This window comes from Xylona heveae (genome assembly GCF_001619985.1).
Source record: "Xylona heveae TC161 unplaced genomic scaffold L228scaffold_11, whole genome shotgun sequence".
Classification (NCBI taxonomy): Eukaryota; Fungi; Ascomycota; class Xylonomycetes; order Xylonales; family Xylonaceae; genus Xylona; species Xylona heveae.
Genome location: NW_017264203.1, coordinates 331,724 through 351,404, shown reverse-complemented (window position 1 = coordinate 351,404; position 19,681 = coordinate 331,724). Strand labels below are relative to the sequence as shown.

At 48.6% G+C, this 19,681-nt stretch overlaps 8 protein-coding genes across 8 annotated transcripts; 2 read left to right on the top strand and 6 right to left on the bottom strand.

Moving 5' to 3' along the window:
• Positions 1-945: 945 nt before the first annotated feature.
• L228DRAFT_214392 (chromatin modification-related protein eaf3) lies at positions 946-2,778 on the bottom strand (the record flags this gene model as incomplete). The annotated part of the gene is made up of 4 exons (XM_018330030.1): positions 946-1,124; positions 1,207-1,594; positions 2,107-2,353; positions 2,612-2,778. 4 exons carry the CDS (start codon positions 2,776-2,778, stop codon positions 946-948), a joined length of 981 nt encoding a protein of 326 aa, XP_018185482.1.
• Positions 2,779-3,221: 443 nt separating this feature from the next.
• On the top strand, positions 3,222-3,863 carry L228DRAFT_270693 (hypothetical protein; the record flags this gene model as incomplete). Its single annotated transcript, XM_018335442.1, has 2 exons — positions 3,222-3,530; positions 3,597-3,863. 2 exons carry the CDS (start codon positions 3,222-3,224, stop codon positions 3,861-3,863), a joined length of 576 nt encoding a protein of 191 aa, XP_018185481.1.
• A 223-nt stretch (positions 3,864-4,086) lies between these two features.
• Positions 4,087-5,012, bottom strand: L228DRAFT_270692 (hypothetical protein; the record flags this gene model as incomplete). The annotated part of the gene is made up of 2 exons (XM_018335441.1): positions 4,087-4,774; positions 4,885-5,012. 2 exons carry the CDS (start codon positions 5,010-5,012, stop codon positions 4,087-4,089), a joined length of 816 nt encoding a protein of 271 aa, XP_018185480.1.
• Positions 5,013-7,238: 2,226 nt separating this feature from the next.
• Positions 7,239-10,454, bottom strand: L228DRAFT_204781 (hypothetical protein; the record flags this gene model as incomplete). The annotated part of the gene is made up of 5 exons (XM_018329655.1): positions 7,239-7,673; positions 7,732-7,911; positions 7,942-9,192; positions 9,283-9,781; positions 9,838-10,454. Coding segments are annotated over 5 exons (2,982 nt in total), but the record flags the coding sequence as incomplete, so codon positions are not given.
• An 846-nt stretch (positions 10,455-11,300) lies between these two features.
• L228DRAFT_241135 (hypothetical protein) lies at positions 11,301-12,618 on the top strand (the record flags this gene model as incomplete). Its single annotated transcript, XM_018331306.1, has 4 exons — positions 11,301-11,380; positions 11,456-11,564; positions 11,680-12,089; positions 12,156-12,618. The coding sequence occupies 4 exons, from the start codon at positions 11,301-11,303 to the stop codon at positions 12,616-12,618; spliced, it is 1,062 nt and encodes a 353-aa protein (XP_018185478.1).
• An 83-nt stretch (positions 12,619-12,701) lies between these two features.
• Positions 12,702-14,224, bottom strand: L228DRAFT_263253 (P-loop containing nucleoside triphosphate hydrolase protein). Its single transcript, XM_018334479.1, has 2 exons — positions 13,713-14,224; positions 12,702-13,628 (listed from the first exon to the last, which is right to left on the bottom strand). Exons 1-2 carry the CDS (start codon positions 13,931-13,933, stop codon positions 12,938-12,940), a joined length of 912 nt encoding a protein of 303 aa, XP_018185477.1. The 5' UTR covers positions 13,934-14,224; the 3' UTR covers positions 12,702-12,937.
• A 293-nt stretch (positions 14,225-14,517) lies between these two features.
• Positions 14,518-15,750, bottom strand: L228DRAFT_256899 (putative phosphoribosylglycinamide formyltransferase). Its single transcript, XM_018333954.1, has 2 exons — positions 15,153-15,750; positions 14,518-15,000 (listed from the first exon to the last, which is right to left on the bottom strand). Exons 1-2 carry the CDS (start codon positions 15,570-15,572, stop codon positions 14,743-14,745), a joined length of 678 nt encoding a protein of 225 aa, XP_018185476.1. The 5' UTR covers positions 15,573-15,750; the 3' UTR covers positions 14,518-14,742.
• Positions 15,751-15,772: 22 nt separating this feature from the next.
• Positions 15,773-18,629, bottom strand: L228DRAFT_250336 (RuvB-like helicase 1). Its single transcript, XM_018333303.1, has 4 exons — positions 18,063-18,629; positions 17,299-17,518; positions 16,698-17,245; positions 15,773-16,632 (listed from the first exon to the last, which is right to left on the bottom strand). Exons 1-4 carry the CDS (start codon positions 18,204-18,206, stop codon positions 16,174-16,176), a joined length of 1,371 nt encoding a protein of 456 aa, XP_018185475.1. The 5' UTR covers positions 18,207-18,629; the 3' UTR covers positions 15,773-16,173.
• Between the last annotated feature and the right edge of the window lie 1,052 nt (positions 18,630-19,681).

Below are 19,681 nucleotides of genomic sequence, written 5' to 3'. Positions count from 1 at the left end.
GGACGGGATGCCCAGTTCTCCTCAGTCTATGGTCGCATGTATTAGAATATGTTGGTATTCAATAATATATACCTACCTACAAGCGATTGAAGGGGAAAAGGGCTGACATGTAATTGGTGCTGGCTTCCGACATTAATCCCAAGACACATATATGGCAGAAGTAGTGGACAGAGCGGAGTAGATTGAATTTATCTCATCCTATTGAATCAATATCCACGCAGTGCACCTTGGAAAATTCACAAGTAGTCATGCATGCTATAAAGGACAGAAAAAAAGGGCAATATTCAATTGAGACTCGAGGCACACGGCACGTAGGACGCAGGACGCCGAAATATGATTTTCTGCCCGTGGAAATGAATACGAGAAAAGGAAAAGCACTTGAGGAAATTTATAGTTAAGAATCAATCTAGGTGTATCAAATTCCCGTACTGATTTGAATGTCATCGTATCAAGAGAACGTAAAGCAGAAATTCCCTAGACGCATACTCAATGCGCGGCTAGATACAGAGCATGCGGGATCAATTTTGATCCAGATATTCAGAAGAAAAAGAATAAGTAGGAGAAGGCACAAGAAATGGGAAGGAGGAAAAATTAAAGACAAAGTGCCTCGATATTGACCAATAGCGCCGTCCTACGCCAGTTGTTGAAAGTTTCGCAGATATTTGAATGTCAAAAAAATGACCAGCCAAGGCCCGGAACCAGTGCCATGCGACGCCCAATCAAATGCGGATCAGTCAGGAAAAAAGCCGGGCGAAATTTCAGACGCATTGTAAAAGAGAAAATACCGACGCAAATGTCTGTGGGTCTGACGTTGATCTGTCCAATCGATGAAAAGCAGCAAAAGCCTCGCCCAGACTGCGGTGGAGCCTAGAGACTGAAATCAAACGTTGGGTAGGATTTGCATTTGGTTCCCCCCTCAACGCCGTAATAAAATTCACTCAGAGCTTAGCCGGTCAAGCCTCGTGCTTTCTCAATGTAATCTTGTGTGGCGCTCTCATAGCCAGCCGCGAAATAGCGAGATGAATTTTTGGCGAGCCACTGTGTCATTTTGGCAAGCTCCTCGCGGAGACGATTGACGGATTGTTGATCCATGTTTGTTTGGGCGATGAGTTCAGGCATGGAGACTTTGTAAATAGGGTTAGTAGGCTCTCCATTTGAAGGCGGTAGCGATGATACGGAAGAGTAATGCGAGCCAGAGACACTCACCGAAAAGTCTGCAAAGATGCTCAGCACCATATACATCGCCTGCGCCTTTTCCTTCCCACTCCCCGGTACCATTTTCCCAGAGTTGGCGAATCTCGAAAAATTGCTCGCGTTCGAAACGGTACAAGAGGATTCTTCCTAGACATTTGTCGAAATACTCTTTGACGCCTTGAACGACCTCCTCCAGGATGTCGGCTTCGGCACTTCCGAGTCGGCGCTTGCCCTTTTCATCATCGAAGTAGGCGTCGAGAATCTTGTTGACTGGAAACTTGGCGGGAAGGGGGACGAGCTGCAAATTCTTCGTTACATTCTCCCAGTCGTCGACGAGGATGGCTTTAAGGTGGTCGGGGATAACGAGGCGGACGGATGGACGCGAGTGGAAAACCTCTTCCTGTTTTTTAGATTTTTGTGTGAGCGGGTGCAAGCTGTTTCCCTTTGAATAACCAGCAATCATGAGTGTAAGAGAAGAATCCTGCTCGGCGAAGAATTGACGCTTCGCTTCATTGTGAGGATCTTCGAGGTTGAGTTTGACAAATTGATGATGAAGCTCTGGAAGACTACTAGGGTGGAATTCTGGGATTGAACGTAGCATTGGCTTGTCACGAGGGTCCAAAGGCGGGGAGTTTGCCAGAATGTCCTCAGCTGTCAAAGCACCCTGGTCTCCCACGGTACCTTTTTCATTCCCTCGCATGGCAGCAGCAGTGGAACGCAAACAACGAAGAGACTTTGCAGAAACAGTTTTGGGGTTATTTGAAATGACTGGGGGTTGCTTTGAAGAAGGTACTGATCTCTCACCGTCTTGAGCAGAGACTTTCCCACTACCTTCCGACTTGCGGGGCTGCTTTTTCTTCTTCTTTGCGGCTAGAAAAACAATAACGTCAACAAATTGCAATTTGCACAAACCTTTTCAATCTCGTAGTCCCGACCTCTTTTCTGTCCACGCGGAGCAGTGGTGGCCTGGACCGATGAATGACGCTCTTCACTGCCTCTGGCGGAGCTGAAGTCGGAACTGGCGGCTTTCTTCTTGCTCGGAACATTGGAAACCTTTTGCTGCTGGCTGCGGGCCAATTCTTTCTTCAAATTTGCCGCAAGTTCTTTGTTTTCATCGGTGAACTTACGAAGGCGGTCCTGGGGAACCCAGTCGTCCCACCTGATTGGGAGGAAGGTGTTAGTCCCTTGGGCAATGTGATGGCAACAGGATGTGTGTATGCCGAGATGTCAAACAGAAACAGGAGAAGTAGCTTTGAAAGCATACTGAATCGTAAAATATGAGATGCAAGAAACGTAGAGACGAAGAAAGACATGAGAACTCAGAGAAGCAGCCAACATGAAACGACTGAAGCAAGAAACCCGTGACCTTGACCGAATCTTCCATCGCAGAATAAATTACGAGTAGAGCTATACTTACGTGTTTTTCCATCCTTTGTAGTGAACGCGATACTGCAGAGGACTCTTCTTGTCATTAGGATCTGCTGTTCTTGAATCAAGTACTTTGGCTTCATATAGGAGCTCGTGATGGAAGCATAGAACCCTTTCCTCTTTTGCATATGCCGGCTGGGACGACGTCGGAGCCATTTCGGCAGAGATTATTTGGAAGAAATTATTAATTCAGCAACTTGGATATCAAAGATGGAAACGACAAAAAGAGAATTGAAAATTTAGGTGATGTGATGTTTGAAATTGTTTGTAAATGGGAGAAGAGACATGGGAGACTGAGCCTGCACGACCAAGAAGGTCAAGGGATTCGCGACTGCTCGCTTGGGGCCTGTGAGTTGCCGTAGAATCACTGCCTTCAAGCAACAACGCGTTCTCACACTCCACACCTCTTCTCATCCAAAGCACTTTTCATGTTGATTTTGTTTCATTGCTGTCGCGGGTTATCGTGTTATTTTAACATTGTCAATCATATCTAGCCGTGTATCAAGGTGCATCCTCTCCTGTGTAAAGGTGATTTCCAGCGAGCAATTGCATGGACTCTCTCGTCTAAGCAAAGTTAATACGCGTTATTTCCTATCACCATGGCTCCAACTGAGGCTTCTATTCTGGGCAATTTTCTTCTTCCGCCTGCGTCGTTTCCGTCAATCATTTCTTTGAAGAAGTTTACTGACCTCTTTCCCCGCGCTTTACAATCTCATCCACATGTCAAGCTGCTCTATCGAGAACTACAACATCAAAGGGCTCTGCAAATAGACGAAGTCAAGAAGAGTATTGCGGCAGAAGTCCGGAGAGGCGAAAAGCAGCGCAGAGAAGTAGTGCGATCAAGAAAGCAATTTGAGCAGGAGAGCTTTGCTACTGAGAATGAGCTTGATATTAGAATTGAACGTGAAGTAGGTTGCTCAACGACAGATGAAGAAACACTATTAGAGGAGTGAGTTAACATTAAAGGGAAAAAGATGAATGGCATGCTAGCAAAATTTCCGGCAAAAGAGCCTCAAGGTCTACCGGAACTTATTGAAAGCATGGAGAAAGCCTGCCAGGATATGCAAGCAGAGAATGACGAGCTTGATAGTGAAGCCAATCTCCTGCTGTCAGACATTAGAAATGTGGTTGACAACTTGAGCGACCTCCGCTACGGCAAATTTAACAAGCCAGGCGCAGAAGAGACAGTTGGCGCAGAAGTGTTCAGCGGCCTGGAGCAACTGGTCCATCTGTCTAGCTGACTAGTCTAATTGACTAATCTACAAATCTCACGAAAAAGTTGTTTTCATAATCCTCCTGCAGCGGAGTATAAAAGTCGTCACTCTCCCATTGAGCCGAAGTGCCACCATTACGGACATGATTCGGTGGAAATCTCTCATGATGGCGCATTGGATTGCGGACCATTCTCTGTCTCATCAATCCCACTTAGTGGCTGCCGAAGGTTGCTGGGTGAGGAGCCATGGTTTACTCCCAGTACTCAACTCGGTACACATAGCCGTGGTCTCTTGACATAAGCATGGCTTCCCAGGCGAATTCCAGCCGGTCCACCATTTGAAGATGCACCCGGAGGTCCCGTAAACTACGGATTTGCAATCTAACTCTGCCGCGGCCCGCAGCCCTCTTTCTCATGAGGAATCTTAATGTGCGGAGTCTAGCGTTCGGGAAATTGCGGGCGAGAAAACTGCAGATGTTGATCCATCCAGGTCTGCTTGATTCATGATATCTCGGGTCAGAGTCATATATGATACACATGTATCTGACGAGGTCGCCAACTCGGCATCCTGCAAGCAAGTCTGTTTCCAGAAAAGAAAACGCTTGGTTGTCTACAGTCGGCCTAAAAATAAAATAATTTTCACGGTACAAAACCGTGATCGCTTCAAGATATGTCGCCCTATTAGTCCGCAAGAGAGCCGGCGTAAATGTGGAACGATTATGTTGGCCAAGGACGAAGACGTGTTGGGATATGTTGTATCCTAGATGCAGAGGCCGCGCAACCCCTACTCTTTCGCCGTCAGGAGACACTCGTCTGACGATCATGTAATCAGATCTGCTGTGGCGGTTAAAAAAGTGCACCTCGTCGACAACCAGAACCAATTCATAGATCATGTTTCGGATCTCAGGAGGAAGACCGCGAAAGTTGAAACCATTCTCGCTGTATGCAGCGTTAGCTCCGCATCCGCATCCGCATCCGCCATCATCTTTCTTTTTCTCTTTCTCTACGCAAAAGCCACAGAATAAGGGTGTCTTGAGAAAAGCTCGTACCTGTTCCGAACCATGGACCTTTTCTGACGACGCGCTTCAAGCCAACCTCTCATCCAGCCATACACGTGGACAGGAACGTGGACGAAGACGATTGCAAGAAGCAAGAGTACATTCGATTTCCACTCCATCGTGAAAGATTCAGGCTCTTCCGAGCTAAGCTGTGGGGAAAAAAGAAAAAAGAAAGAAAGATACACGTAAGAGGGGAAGAACTGCAAACGTGTTGAAGCTTCTTTCAAGTTCAAGGTGGAAGGTAGGAGGGGTGGGGTGTTTGTTCTGTTCTTCCTTTGTGGATGAAGGAAAAGCGGAAAAGGAAAACTTGAGATGATGATGATGGTGGGAGGCTCAACACTCAGAACTTGTCTCCAGGACGATGCACACCAAAAGAGGGCTTCCAGCAGAGCGGGGTGCAGCGCATGAACCAAATGTGCAAGATCGTATATCCTAGATGCACGCAAAATTCACCGGTTCCTATAGTATCCTACAGCGGAATCCAATATCAGCTTCACTGTGGAAAGAATCTGAGATCCGAGCAAGCCGTTACGGGTTATAACGATCTATAGGTCTTGTGTGCCAAGTGTACAGAGTCAAATCCAGAGATCAGCATCGTTCCCAACTGCCTTACTTCTTCTTCTTCTTCTTCTTCTTCTTCTTCTTCTTCTTCTCCGCCTCGTTGAAGTAATCTCCTGCTGCTCGCGAGACCCGCTATACGCAGACACAAATTCGATAGTATCAACTACGCGTTTACGCGTTTTTACATAAATTGATAAGCAAAAGGAGAAAGAAAGATTCATTTTAGATACAACGTGGCTGTTCATAATATCTCGTTATTTCCATTTGACCGCGCCCCAGATGATTCCATCAACCGCGCCGAAGATGATTCCATTAAAAAAAAAAAAAAAGAAAAGAAAAGAAACTGTAAATTTTCGTCCGCCTGAGCCCGAGCCCGAGCCCTCCAGTTATCCACGTAACTCCGGTAAGAACAAGTGTCATGGATCCCTCACGCCTCGGGTATTACTTTGCAAAGTGTAAAGTGTCATTTCAGAAACGCTAGATGGAAGAGACGAAATACGACAAGGATGAAAGAGAGAATGAACTATGGGGGACGATGAGATATGTCGCGGGGATAAAAAAAAAAGATAAGGGTCTTAGAACGGCCGACGATAAACCGGCACAGGAGGAAGAGATATTCCGCCAAACAAAGACTGTCTGCGAAGTGGCTCTTGTTCTTGTTTCTGCTCGTGTGTAGTATTTTCGGCGGTAGCGGTGGCGGTGGCGGTGGCGGTAGTGGTAGGAGAAAAAGAAGGGGGAGGGATATTAGTCGCTGAACGCGCTGGCTCATTGGGATTGATATTCGCGCTTGATGATGCGTCTGGAGTCTGTCCGTGTGGAGAAGTAGTATTACGTCCCGCGGGAGAACGAGAACCAGAAGCAGGAAGAGAAGAAGAGGAGAGAGGAGAATAAGAAACAGGAGGAGTTTCGGTGGCAGTTGTGCTTCCCGACGCAGAAAGCGGAGAAGCAGGAGGGCGTGGAAAAGGGTGTAAGAACCCGAGAGAAAACGATGTCGATGGGGGCGGAGAACGGTGGTCATTAGTAGTATTATGCTGGGAGAATGATGATGATTGTGGCGGAACTGCAAAAGTAGAGAAAGTGGAGTGATGATGTGCGTCGGGAGGGCTGTCCGGATAGTGGAGACGAAGAGCAGGGTTATTTGACAAGTCGTAATGGACGGCGGTGGGGGTGGTATTGGTTGATCCGTGGTGAATATTATCAATATCAGGACCGTTGAGAGAAGTGGCTTTGGCGGCCGTCGGAGGGAGCGGGGATGAGACGGGTTTTGACTCAGGAGCAGAAGTATACTCCACACCCTCCATGGAGAAGTTGACGCTGGGACGGGACTTGGTAGTCGCTGGGCTCGTTCCCGAAGGAGTAGTCTGTGATGACTTTTGCTCGGTGTCATCGTCATCGTCAATGAGGAATCTGGCCACCTTCTTTGGCTTCGGTTTGATTGGTGACGATCTTGCTCGCGGCGGCTCCATGATGATTCCGCCTGCAGCTCGAATCTCGTCTGCGGCTGAAGTATCAAATGCGACGCTCCGCTGCGGTGGTAAGGCAGGACTACTCATTCTGCTACTGCTGCTGCTGTTGTTGTTTGCCTCTCCACTTGCGTTGACACAGGGATCTGTGGGAAGAGCAAAGCCAGCTTGTAGATTTGTTCTGCGCTTTTTTGGCTTTCCTGCGGTGGATATGCCAATGAGGCCAGCGTCAGGATCGTCATTCAAAACCCCACAGCGCGTCGGACGGGCAAAGACCTGCTGGGGGTGTTTGAGAGGTGCCATCTGAGCCGGACCTTGCATTTCCTCTGGAGAAAGCGGAAGGAATTCTGCGTGTTGGATGATGGATGTCATGCCGTTGTCATCTAGGAGACTTTTCTCGGCTTTTTGAAGTTCTTGGTTCGTCATAGATTTTCGGCGCTGCAGCATTTGGTCCTCGATTGTGCCTTTGAGTACTAGGGTCTCGACGTAGACTGGTCTCGTCTGGCCAATACGATGGGCACGCTTGATGGCTTGTGCTTCGACGTTGGGCTGCCAGATGGCATTGACAAAAAACACTCTGCTGGCCGAAGACATGTTGAGTCCGTGTGATGCCTGATTAACGTCCATGAGGAGGACTCGGAATGTTTCAGTCGTGTTAAAAGTGACAACGTAAGACGAACGACGTTCAGTGGAGAGCGATTTGGCGTAGATGAGGTACTGAATGTCGACTACTTCCAGAGCTTGCGCAATATAATACTATGAACCGTTAGCCTACTTTGATACTACTCGGATGGTAAAGATCGAGTGGACATACGGCAATGTCTTCTCCTTCGTAAAAGACAAGAATCTTCTCACTCCGGTAAAGCGAGAGAATCTTGTCTAGGAGATAACTCAACTTGGCGGAGGCAGTGCCTGTAATCGAAGCTTGAGCAAGAGGTGAGTCAGGTGGAAGTGCAGGACACATGACTGGCGCAGATGGTCTCTTGAGAGCGGACTTAAGACCATTCGTCGCGACTGACTCGACTGGATTTGGTGTCCGACCACGTTCTTTCCACCATTTGTGTTTCTTCTTGGGAGTTGGTGGAGCCTCTTGTAGAGAGCTAGACGTGCTAATTCCCTTGTCTTTGGTTCCACTGTCTTTGTTGTGAGTCCTGGCGTGATCGAAAGCCGCTTCCATTGCAGACTTGCCAGCTGCCGACAGACCAGTGCTCGGGTCAGAGGCATATAGCTGGTTATTGACGTATTTTTGCGCCTTGATGAGTTGTGTAAGACCGACAACCATAGGTATCGTAGCGCGGGCATCGAGCGCCCATGCAGCTGCATGTTCTTCAGGCCATTTCTCGACAAACAATCCCAGCTCATGAAATTGACTAAACGCGAGCCATCCCGAAGACTGAAGAGCCATCTTTGCTACGGCTAATGCTTTGGTCAAGGCGTTGCGATCTCGCTCGGGGCATTGGTCCCCTTTGCTTTCGAGGTAATTTTCAGCGTGCTTGAGCGCCTCGGACACATCTTTTTCGCTGAAGCCGGTCCAGAAGAAGCCGCTTTGGCGCAAATTCGAGACCAGCGTGTTGAGTGACTTCCTGTTTCTTGGATGCCATAAGTAGTCTGTATCTTCGCGCTCCGAAGTAACAGCATTAGTCGTCAGTACTGCTAAGAAGAGATTAATGGAAAGACGATCGAAAAATGCTGGCTCCAGGTAGACTAATTGATTATAGAGCGGAGGTAACTGTACGTCGATTTCAAAATCCTCTGCACGGTGTTTCACTATCAATCCCTTTAGAGTACGTTTGAGGCATTCAGAATACCCAGCAAATTGGCCGGCAGCGGCAGGTCGATACATATGCCACATCCATGCCGGCGCCGTGGGTTCAATTGGCCAGACATTTGCCCATGGCCGGAGTTTGAGATAGTCAACCGCGATGCGACCTAATTTTTCAACGTCCTTCTTCTCCTGAAGCCAGTCGGCGCCAGACTTGCGCGATTCCAAAGCCTTTCTTCGCGTCTTTGGGCTCAAGTTATCCCGTTCCTCCCATTCAACCTTTTGGTGCTCACTAGCCGCCAATTCGACTTCAACACCCATCAATCCTTTTGTCGGAGTTCCGCTAATGACCCACCGAGAATCAGTCTGAAGCTCGCCGGCAACCAGGACTGCATTGGACTTGGAACCAGAAGACGCAAAGCTATGGCCTTCGTCGACAATGATCCGTAACCAGTGGATCTGCTTTAGCGGCGATGAATAAATCTCGACGTCTCTGAAGCAACTGCAGTCTCTCTGACGTGTAGCGCCAATATAAGGGCAAGCACAGGACAGCTGCATTCCCTGGGGAGCCCGACGGCCTTTGCTGTCCTCTCCATCGCGGACTTCTCGTTCCCAACGAGGCTTCGAAAACAGAATCACATCAAAATCAGCCAAGGCCTCGGCACCAGGAAGTTCCTTCTTAAGGCTGTCCATCACAAGCATTTTCAGGCTCCCATCCTTTGTATGCTTTTTGATTTCATCTAACCACTGATTGACTAAATTGGCAGGGACAATGACGATAGTGGCGGTAGAAAGCCGTATCGGCCGGCTCTTTGGCATGGCTGTGGCACGCAAGCTTCGAGGAGGTGCTCCAGGGATTTCGTATCGTCCGACATTCTTTTTGAGGAGTTCGATGCATCGGCTGTGGTCTTCACCAGCCTCTGTCAGAGCCCCGAAATGTGGTTTCCAGGGGATTGAATATCTTCCAATCGTACTGGCTGCCATGTCGAGGAGAGAACCAACCTTCTCCCGACGCGGAAGCAATCCAGTTGAATATTCTGCGGGTATACGCGGCCAATGTCCTTTACTTGCTAGAATGACAGCGAGGCAAATGAGCGTTTTACTATACACATTAGCGGCATGCTTCGATGGGAGAGTGCTAAAAAGCATTGCTCTCACCCTAGGCCCATGGTCTCAGCCAGGATTCCTCCTCTGGCCTCTTCGTACAACCTTGGATGTTGCAAAACTCCCATCGTTTCCTGGTCGAAATAGAACGTCCTCCCATCAAGGCCGGCCATTTGACGTAAACGGGGATCAAGCTGAAGAGTGGGTGCGGCCTCTTTTTGAAGCATCATAGCTGCCGATCTCCTTTGGTAGGGATAGAGCGTTGTTTTCAGGCCATCTGGTGCGTCATTTGGGTCCAGCAAGGTCTCCATCGCAGACCTTGTGTGCCTGACCGGCACGTTTTCGGGACTCGGATCCGGAGATTTCAGTGTATTGTAGAGATAGAAGAGAGACGACAATGATGCATCTGGCTGAGCATCACTCAGCATCGGTCTTGCTTGCGTATCCAGTTCGTAACCGGCGTTCCAAGCTTCAGGTGCCACATCAAGATGCGCAAGAATTGTCCTCAAAGCCTTGCGCAGATTCTTGTCCGTCCGTCTCAAATGGCCTCTGCCAACATCTTCTGCCAAAATATAGCAACGTATCGATCCGTAATCTGGGTGTTTCCTGTTTTGCAAGAGGAATGCTCGTACCCAGGACGCTGCCAGAAGTTGCTTGAGAAAGGGATATTCGATGAATACCGAGGCGGCATTTTCACCCTGAGCGAGTAGCTCTAGAGACCCTTCTTTTTTGAAATTTATTGGATTATCTTCGCCGCCAATCCTAATGGATCCCGCTGCTACATAGTTGGTCAAGTCGTCGAGAATACTTTGCGCGGTGGAAAGTTTCCGAGGCGGCGGGCATGCTATGACAGAAGAAACAGACGAAGAGCGGCTGGAACGATTCGAGGCATATGAGTCGGTGAATACCTGAAGTCTCTCGGAGGACTTTTAAGAAAGAGCCGTCAGCATAAACATTACGAGTGTGATAAATCGTAAGCTTACCGGACTACGGGTTTCGTCAGCCGGAGTGATGGGAGTGTTGCCGTGGTTAAGAAAAGAGTCAACAGAACGATGAGCCATTCTGAAACGCTAATTCATCCGGATTGCTCATCCAGCTATCAAAGCAAAGTCAAAAGGAATGAACTGAGCATTCTCTAGAGTCGAGGAGCAAGCGGGAAAGGCCAGCGGGCAGGGAGCCACCGCCGAGGGGGAAGGGTTCGTCAACGACGCATAAATGAGATGACGTTTCAATGAAATGCTAACGAGCTCCACAGGTAAATAAAGGAGATCTCCGGAAGGTGATTTCAATTCTCCATTTGAAGTTGAGTCAAAGGAGCTCGAGATGAAATAAGAATAAACTTGGTAGCCTCGCTCCCACTATCGGACATGGAACTCGCTATCTCCGCATTCGCTAATTGGTCAATTTCATTCACCGCCTTAGATTGTCGCATTGTTGATTCAACTCTCCAGAAGAACAATATCCTACATATCCAGCTCAATTGACATATTTCACTACGCTTTCATACTGCACTCATCATGCCAGACTGGACACCTCCTATACCGCGGCCCACCAGCGCACTCGCATTCAGCAGTCTCATGGCAGACATTCTGCGCCTGTAAGCTTAGACCTACCTATATAGCTTTTCCCTCTTTGGCCTCACAGCCAACTAACATTATCATTCTATGCTCAGGCCAGAAGAAACACTCGCCATGTCATTCATATATATCAACAAATACCAGCGCTTCTGCAACTCCATCAACCAAGAAAATGACATGCACGTTCCCATTCTCGACCCTCATGTACGTCACCTTTCCCTATTGTCTCCCTCCTCTCTTTTTTTTCTTCTTCTTCTTCTCCCCTTGGACCACCAATTCCGCATACAAACAAGAAACTAAAGCATGAATAAACATCCAGACTCTCTCCCTGGCAAGTCTCAACCTCGCATCCAAAACAACCGAGGCAACACGGCGTCTTCGCGAATTTCTACTGCCCGCATGGCGTCTCCTGCACGCGCACGAGGTTCCCGTAAAACCATTGACGTTCCCCTCGCCACTGTACGATTCTGTGCGCGCAACGGTAGTACAGGCCGAGCTCATACTTTTGCGCGTGCTTCAATTCGATCTACGAGTATCGCTTCCACTACACTTCGTCCCCCGCTATCTTGACCGAACTGTCGGGGAAGTGAACATCCCGTCGGGTCCGTGGCAGAGCTGTCTGGATGGACCGTATGAGGCCATAGGCCAAGAGTACCGTGACGAATACCGCATGGTAGATCTCATGGAGACAGCTGTTGCGCGGGCATGTACCGCTAGAGCTGTTGATGCGTATGTATCCATTTCATATGACTTGGGTCCGTCAAGCCAAAAACTAACAACTCTTTCTTCGGACAGATGCCGCTCATATCATCTGTCCAACTTTTTTCCCGCGCGCACGATTGCCGCTGCCTGCATCTATACCACTCTCGAAGAACGTGGCTTACAGCCTGTCGTGCCTATTCAACCTCCTGCATCTCCTGTCTCAGGCTCCAATGATCCGTCCCCTTTGAAATCAAGTCTATCATCTACCTTACCGTCACCATCGGTAGAAGCACACCGGGATCAAGACGGACGTCAGGCCGTAGTGGAACATTTCGATCAAGGAGTAAACCGGGATCAACAGGAAAAGCAACAAGAAAGCCCGGAAACCCAGCATCAACGGCATGAACAGCATACCGCCGCGCTATCGACATGGCTGGACAGCGTGACGGGCGGAAAAGTCCATGTTGAGGATTTTGTCGAGTGTATTTCCGAGCTGAGAAAATTAGTGCAGGATACCATTGTCAAGATATCTACAGCAATACAAACACCAACGTGAAGAAGAAGTCGGGATTAAGCTCTTTTCTGAATCTGTCGCTGGCGTTTAAAAATGTCAACTGTTATCAGCGTATACCCTACTTTGCGGATTATCTCTTTTTATCATTTAGTTTCAAGTCTATGCTAAGCACACTATGTACTATATGATGCCGTGCTCGAATGTCATATACGCATCTATATCTATATCTATACTCATTTCATATCATATTCCATTTCTCTCGCGGCGGCTTCTCGGGTGTTATTCTCCACTCGCGCACCATCATCAAGCAACAGACGAAGCCTACCTTACACCACAAAACTCCTTTAGTAAAATCAGTCAACTATCTCACCGTGCGCGTAATCACCTCGATGGCCCACTCAAGCATCTCTCCCATCTGCATATCCAATTCTGGGGTAACATACACCCCCAACTCGCTCGCCGTAGATTTGTTAACTTGGCCCTCCACATCTCCCTGTGCAAACAAGTACGCGTGATCGTCGACATAATTCGGCCAAACCACATCATCCACGTAGCCTGGTGGGTCTTCCCAGAATCCTTCAAGCGTGACGTAGCCTGAGCGAGCCTCGCGACGGGCTTTGGCGCGGGAGTAAGGGGCACGAGTTAGGAGCTTGATGTCGAAATGCGGGAGAAGAGTGTCGCGTACGGAGCTGCCATACAGGAGGAAGCCGTCAACTAGAGCGATACGGGGTGGACTTTGCGATGGACCAAGATTTTGTTTTCTTTCACCTTCCCTTTCTCCGTCTTCACGGGGAGAAGAAGAAGAAGAAGAAGAAGACATGTTTGGAGCATCCGTTCGGAATGAATCTGTCCACTTCTTCACCATATTCTTCAAGCGTTTCATCGTTTCCTCAGGGACATGGCTGGGGCCGACATCGTTTTGGTCTTCTTTGGACTCGAGATCAGGCGGTGGACTGCCGTGCGCGTGAATATATTCGAGCGCGGATACGAATGCGGGAATGTCAATAGACGCGGCGCAATCCCAATCACGAAGTCCAGCTTTGAATGGGAGTCTAGCAGAGAGTAATTAGCATTCTGGATAAGAAGGATTTGGTGGACAAGGAGGTTATGAGTGTTGGGCTAGAACGAAAACGTACTGCTCCTCTGGTCTATAGAAATCATCCTCATGCAAGATAAATACGTCTGGAAACAGATCACGGAGGTACCGACTTAATGTCGTTTTTCCGCTGGACGAACATCCGCTTATACCCACAATGACGGTGTGGGGCTGCTTTTGTTGGAGACGCTGCTGCTGTTCTTGGCTCGATCCGCCAGTTTTAGGTATTGATGTTGTCTGAGACTGCAGTTGTCCCGTCATCTTGCTTCGGCTGCTCTTCCGTTATGGGACCGTCGTTGTGTAAACAGAGCTCTGCGATTGATGCGTCCTTAAAGATAGCTCCACCTAATATGCCGACAAACTAATGTGGTTTAACTGCTTTTGTTTCGGATTTCCCCTGTGTTGAGTCTTTGGGTCGGAAGGATAGACTGCTCGAGGAGTTTCTAGCAATGGCAAAGCACAATTGGTAGAAGCAGCCAGCTGCTCCAGTCGTGGTTCGTAAAGCGTAAAAGGCGTGGACAGAGAAAGGTAGAGTAATGGCGGGGTGGTGTTGGTGGTTAAGCAGGGCAGTACAGCGAGCGGGCCGTTCTAACCACCGATAAGAGCCCTGCAAGCGATAACGACATGCGACGCAACGAGGATGGCTATAGCGAAGGGTTCGGCCGGCTAGCAAAGGTCTTCAGGTCTTACTGTAAATCTCGCCGTAGTATTGGAATAGTAACTGATACAGAGTAGACCGTCAAAACACCCAGTCATCCTCTAATTAATTCATAAAGGTTCTGTCCTTTGTAAACTTTAAATCTAATATTCTTATATTCAAAATTCTAAACTTTTAGATAACTTTTCTGGTAGACTCCCGTTAAAAAACTTTAAAACGCGCAAGTCATGGGTATATATCCTAATCTTGCCCTTGCCTCTTGTCCTTCGAAAGAGCTACGTGATATTTCCGCAGCCCGCCATCCAAATCTCAATGACATTTCTGGTCCAGTATCTTTGATGCATAGATTCCGTCAAAGCTTTGCTTCACTGTTCCGGGATTGAAAAACCCAATTGCATGATAGCCAATAAGTCTATGCCGGAGTCTCTCCCTTCTGCGCTAGAACATTGTTAATCGCAATCTGCGTGCCCTCAATTACCGCTCCCCATTCAATTTCATGAATGCGTTGCTCCAACTTATGCACGTCCTCATCCTGGCCCTTGATGAATGGGATTTCGCGAACCAAGATGGGTTTGCCCATGTCGACTTCGGAAATGACATTGTGAATCATGACGCCGGTCTTATCGATTTCGCCTTGCATCCAAGCGTCGTGTGCACGCTCAATAGCATTCTGCGTAGAAGTATTTAATTAGCATATGCATTCAATTCCAGCAGGGATCGTCTGTTTTATAAAGACGGGCTAGAAGCTGGCCTTTGCCCAATGCAACCAAGTAGGCAATGAGGGCGAGATCCTGATCCCAGCAAAGGTACGGTGATACTCACAGCGCCAGAGAAAGCTCCAGGCAATGCTGGATGCAAATTAATTATCCGCAAACCCTCCCGCTCCAGGGGATCCAAGAATCTTGGCGACAGCACATGCAAGAAACCCAGGCAAACTACAAGGTCCGGCTTATCGGCCAGGACAAGGCGCGCGAGCTCAGCATCGTACTCTTCACGAGCAACCTGAATGCCCTCGGGCGTGGCAGGTTGTTTCTTCTTGTAGGACACCAGGTTGTGATATAGGGTGGGAATGTTCGCATGGCGGGCACGCTCGAGACCAAATGCGTCTTTGCGATTAGAAATAACACGCACAATAGTAGTGGTTGGCGGAGAAAGTTCTTTGGCTGAAACCTTGTCGATAAGAGCTTGAAGGTTCGTTCCGTTGCCGGAGATGAGGACGGTAAGACGGGGAGTACCGGCCATGATGAGAGAAGTTGCAGCTGGTAAAGGAGGTAGATTTGAAGGAGGATCTAGCCGGCTGACAGGCAATTGAATGTCGGTTCGTTGGTTTAGCACATGGAGGTAACGGAAGGATGTCGGAGGTGGTAAAGTTTAGTGGGGTGGATTTTGTGATGTATAGCGGGGAGTTCTGTCTCTCCGAAAGTCGCAGCTAAAATGGAAATCGGCAAACTTCAAAGTACCCCGTAGTCGCAGCACTGCAGAACTCACAACAACATAAAACCAAACCCACGATCCACTGACAAACCAATTTCTTCATGCACTGCTACACTACTGTTTCGAGATAGCTGGCAAAGCTTGATTCATTTCAACATACTTTTCATGCTTTGTCGCATCTCATTCACACAATCTACGACTGTAAATTCTTAAACCACCTAAACAACGCTCAATTCTAGCGTCTAATCTGATATGAACTGATAGATACGTGCATTACAAACCAAACGCCTCGAGAAGAATAGTGCCGTTGTCGGCCTCTTGAACATTCAGATCCCCATTTTTGGAAGTAACATGAAAAAGAAAGTAAGCAACCCAATCCCCTTCGTTCTTAGTAGAAACCAGAATGGAATCACGAGATGAACGTGTCAGCATGACTGACAATGTTGGCACTTCTTCTCGCGTCGATGAAGAGATCCTCACACTCCGCTACATCGGACACATCAATCTCCTTGCGTCCGTTGACCCGAGACAGGATGCTTGCCGGAGTCAACAACTGCAGCGCGTACCGCAGACTGATACGGACACCGTGCTCGGAAATTTTCTCCAAGGCAGCCTCGGAGAGGGAGAGGTTTTCGGTACGTGCACGGAGACGAATAATCATCTTGACTTCCTCGGGGTCGTAAGCGTTTGTAGGGATGATGAGCAGACGGGCGAGGAGGTCCGGAGGAACGCCATGAGCAGCGACGATGTCCTCGGTGCCGCGAATGGTGCATTTACCCCGATTTGAGGCGAGGATAACAATAGGTGAGATGGTCGACTCGAGAGCACGATTGAGATATGTAAAGCACTCAATATCGAGCATGTGCACCTAGAATCAAAGTCAGAAAAAGCAGGGGGGGAAACTTGCCGTAGATATCAGCACGAAATACTTACTTCATCAATGAATAGGACACCAGGCACGAGCTCGGCCACACCCTGGTCGATGTACCGGTTGACGACTTTGTTAATCTCCTGTCGCAGCTTGTCCGTAATTTCCGTCTTCTTGGGCTTCATAAGCTGGCCCATCATGCTCATGATGTCTTGTCCTCCCTGTGGGCGGGCGTTTGCTACATCGAGATCATGCAATGTCACATCCTGCACAATTTCCTTTTTCTTGTGTACATCGCCCTTGGGGATCGGCACATATTCCTCGGCCTCAAGGTCAAACTCTGTAGCGTACGCGTCTGACCGACCAACGCGCTTGACGGCTCCAGTGTTGGCTTCAATATAGATGACATCACCAACGGTGACGCGCTCCTTTTGGATCGCCTCGTAAATGCTCGGGTCGAGGCGGAGCTTCTTGGTACCTCGATATGACTTGAGGCCGATCAAGAGGTGGCTGATTGTGCGGCCATAGCCACCCAAGGGATTCTCAGACTCCTCCGGCGTCAACTCAGTCACCTCTCCTTCGTAGACCTCCTTGGTTTCTCGAACCCGTAGACCTAGTATCCGTCAGCATGCCTGACGCTGGCTTGCATTTTATTTGAATATTTACCGATAGCCCTTCGGAAGTTCTCCATGAGTGCCTCCGTCTTCTTCACTTCTGTGGAGTAAATCTCGCTGCCGACAATAGGGCAGAATGGCACCTTGGTGCCGAGTTCTTGCGAGACCGCGAGGGCGAGTGCGGTTTTACCAGTGCCAGGACCACCAGCGAGCAATACGGCTCGTCCAGCCATTTTTTTTGCCCGGATGAGGTCAACAACGACCCCGCATGCCTGTCACAGACCCGTCAGCATAATATTCAGAAAGGTCAGACTAAGTCCAAATAGCATATAAGAAAATTTGGAGGGAGGCAGGTTCAGCAGAATGTGGGGTTCGGCTCTTGGTGTCCTCCTACGCCAGAAGTCCATGGGCTCAGTTGTTGTATGATATTCAAAGCTTCCAAAAGGGAGAAAGGTAATTCTGGCCACATTTTCCCTGAACTTCAAGTCTTGCAAGCCATGGGTATCCAACGCCGTGTTTTCTTGGCTGCCGTCGCACGCCATTGCAAGACGTCGCTGGTCCCGAAGAGCGGTACTTCAGGGCCTCCCTCGTTTCTTCCAGGGACTCCTTCCACCGAACCCCAATATGTCTTCCATTGTAGTTGTTCGCCGGCGTCAAACGAACAATATCCGAACCCGCCAATTCAGCCTCCCATTGCAGTACTCAACCAGGGATCTTTTTCCGCTTCAAGGCATCAAGCTCAACCCATTTGGAGGCCTCTTCCCGAAACCGAAAAAGAGACGGAGGAAAACTTATTCAGCTTATGCAATCTCTTACCTCACGAGCGGCAGTCTGGCCGATGAATCCAGCGGCAGATTTTTCAGCTGTGCCATCTGACCGCAATCCAAGTCCCTTAATATGGGTGTGGGCAGCGGTGCGGTTTTCGCGCGAATTGCCCTTCACCTCACTGATTTGAACCATTTTGAAAGTCTAGCCCTGTCGGTTTCGGACGAGATACGTCGATGCGGCTGGAGACGTCGAAGTGCTTGCAGACGACACTGGCGCTTCGAGCTCGAAAGGAGTTTGATGTCAAGTAGTGCGTGAACTCTTCAAGATTGAGAGAGAATACGTTCGAGAGATAAGTTCGACGTAGTGTGTCTATTGAGTCAAGCGGTAGACGCTGTGGAATTGAAGCGCAACCGGAGTCTGTCCGAGGCCGGGAGATCGATGGCCCTTGCTTTATATTCGTGGTCGTCGAGCTCCTGTGTCGAAGGAACAGTAGAGATTGAAAATTGTTATTGTCAGGACGGTTGACCACCAAAATTTACAAGCGAAGAGATGCGGTGACAACAAGGATCAACGCTCGAGGCGATGGTTGTGGGGAAATGGGAGCAAGACGAAATGCTGCAGGGCGGAGAGCGCTTGCAAATCGAGGTGTCGCAAAGTCGAAAGCAGCGAGACTTACTGAAGCTACAACACCCGCAAGCCTGAAGCGATCAATCGTCTCGCCTCGCCTCGCCCGCTCTCTCTTGGGTTCGTCGGCAAATCCATACTCGCCCATATCGGAGTAGAGCATTCGTTAATTAATTTACCCAAGCACTGCAAAGGAGTTCGAGTCTTATTTTGATTACACATGGTCACAGGTCTACACCAGACTTATTTTCAAATTTTCCATCGTGCAGCTCATTGATATTATAGCAGAAACACCGACCGAGGTCATACGTACTGCATAAGACATAGTTCACTCCATCCATTCGCTAGTAATCGCTTGAATTAAATGGGAAGCAGCATATCGTACATTAGATAGGGGTGCCTCCGTCCGGCGAGAAATCATCAGATCCAGTCAAGAAAGGCAAATCACTGCACGACAGTGAAGGTGTTTTCCGAGGAACAAAGAGCATGGTCAAGATGGCAAATCTTTGTTCCATGCTCATGTCATCTGGCAACACACGCGCGTCTCGACCCGACGTCTCACGAACTTGTTCTCCATCCATCAAGTTGATCCCAAAAGATCAGTAAAACCATTGCAGAACCGATCACATTTTCCCCCCTCAACCCCATGGATCAATTCGATCCATTTCGTCATTGTGTCCAACACATAACGTCCGCAACGGTTAATTTAAAAAAGAAATGGGAAAGCAATAAAGACGGACCGGGGGTAGTGTAGACGAAAGGGCGATAAGAGGGGAAATAATAGACGTTTAAAAAAATAGAAGTTTGATTCAATGGAGACGTCCAGAAATTGAGTAATAGATTTCCTTTTCCCGCTAAAAGAAGCATTCGTCATCCATCATTATCGTGTAAAATGAGTTCAAAGAAGAGAAAGTGGGTAATGGTACAGTAAAAAGGTGGTAATATGGGGGCAAGGGAGGAATATTTACAAGGTCGGAATAAAAAGGTGTTGAAAGACAGGGAAAGGACGTGAGAGTTTGAATAAATTGAGAGGGTCCGCCTTC

Bases quoted from the DNA above. Each gene is read 5' to 3' on its own strand.
- L228DRAFT_263253 (XM_018334479.1), bottom strand. From the start codon at position 13,933: ATGACGGGACAACTGCAGTCTCAGACAACATCAATACCTAAAACTGGC. The intron at 13,629-13,712 runs GTACGTTTTCGT...ACTCTCTGCTAG, and splicing joins TTCTATAGACCAGAGGAGCA to ACTCCCATTCAAAGCTGGAC.
- L228DRAFT_256899 (XM_018333954.1), bottom strand. From the start codon at position 15,572: ATGGCCGGTACTCCCCGTCTTACCGTCCTCATCTCCGGCAACGGAACG. The intron at 15,001-15,152 runs GTGAGTATCACC...ACTTCTACGCAG, and splicing joins CTGGAGCTTTCTCTGGCGCT to AATGCTATTGAGCGTGCACA.
- L228DRAFT_250336 (XM_018333303.1), bottom strand. From the start codon at position 18,206: ATGGTTCAAATCAGTGAGGTGAAGGGCAATTCGCGCGAAAACCGCACC. The intron at 17,246-17,298 runs GTAAATATTCAA...GACGGATACTAG, and splicing joins GAACTTCCGAAGGGCTATCG to GTCTACGGGTTCGAGAAACC. The intron at 16,633-16,697 runs GTAAGTATTTCG...CTTTGATTCTAG, and splicing joins GTGTCCTATTCATTGATGAA to GTGCACATGCTCGATATTGA.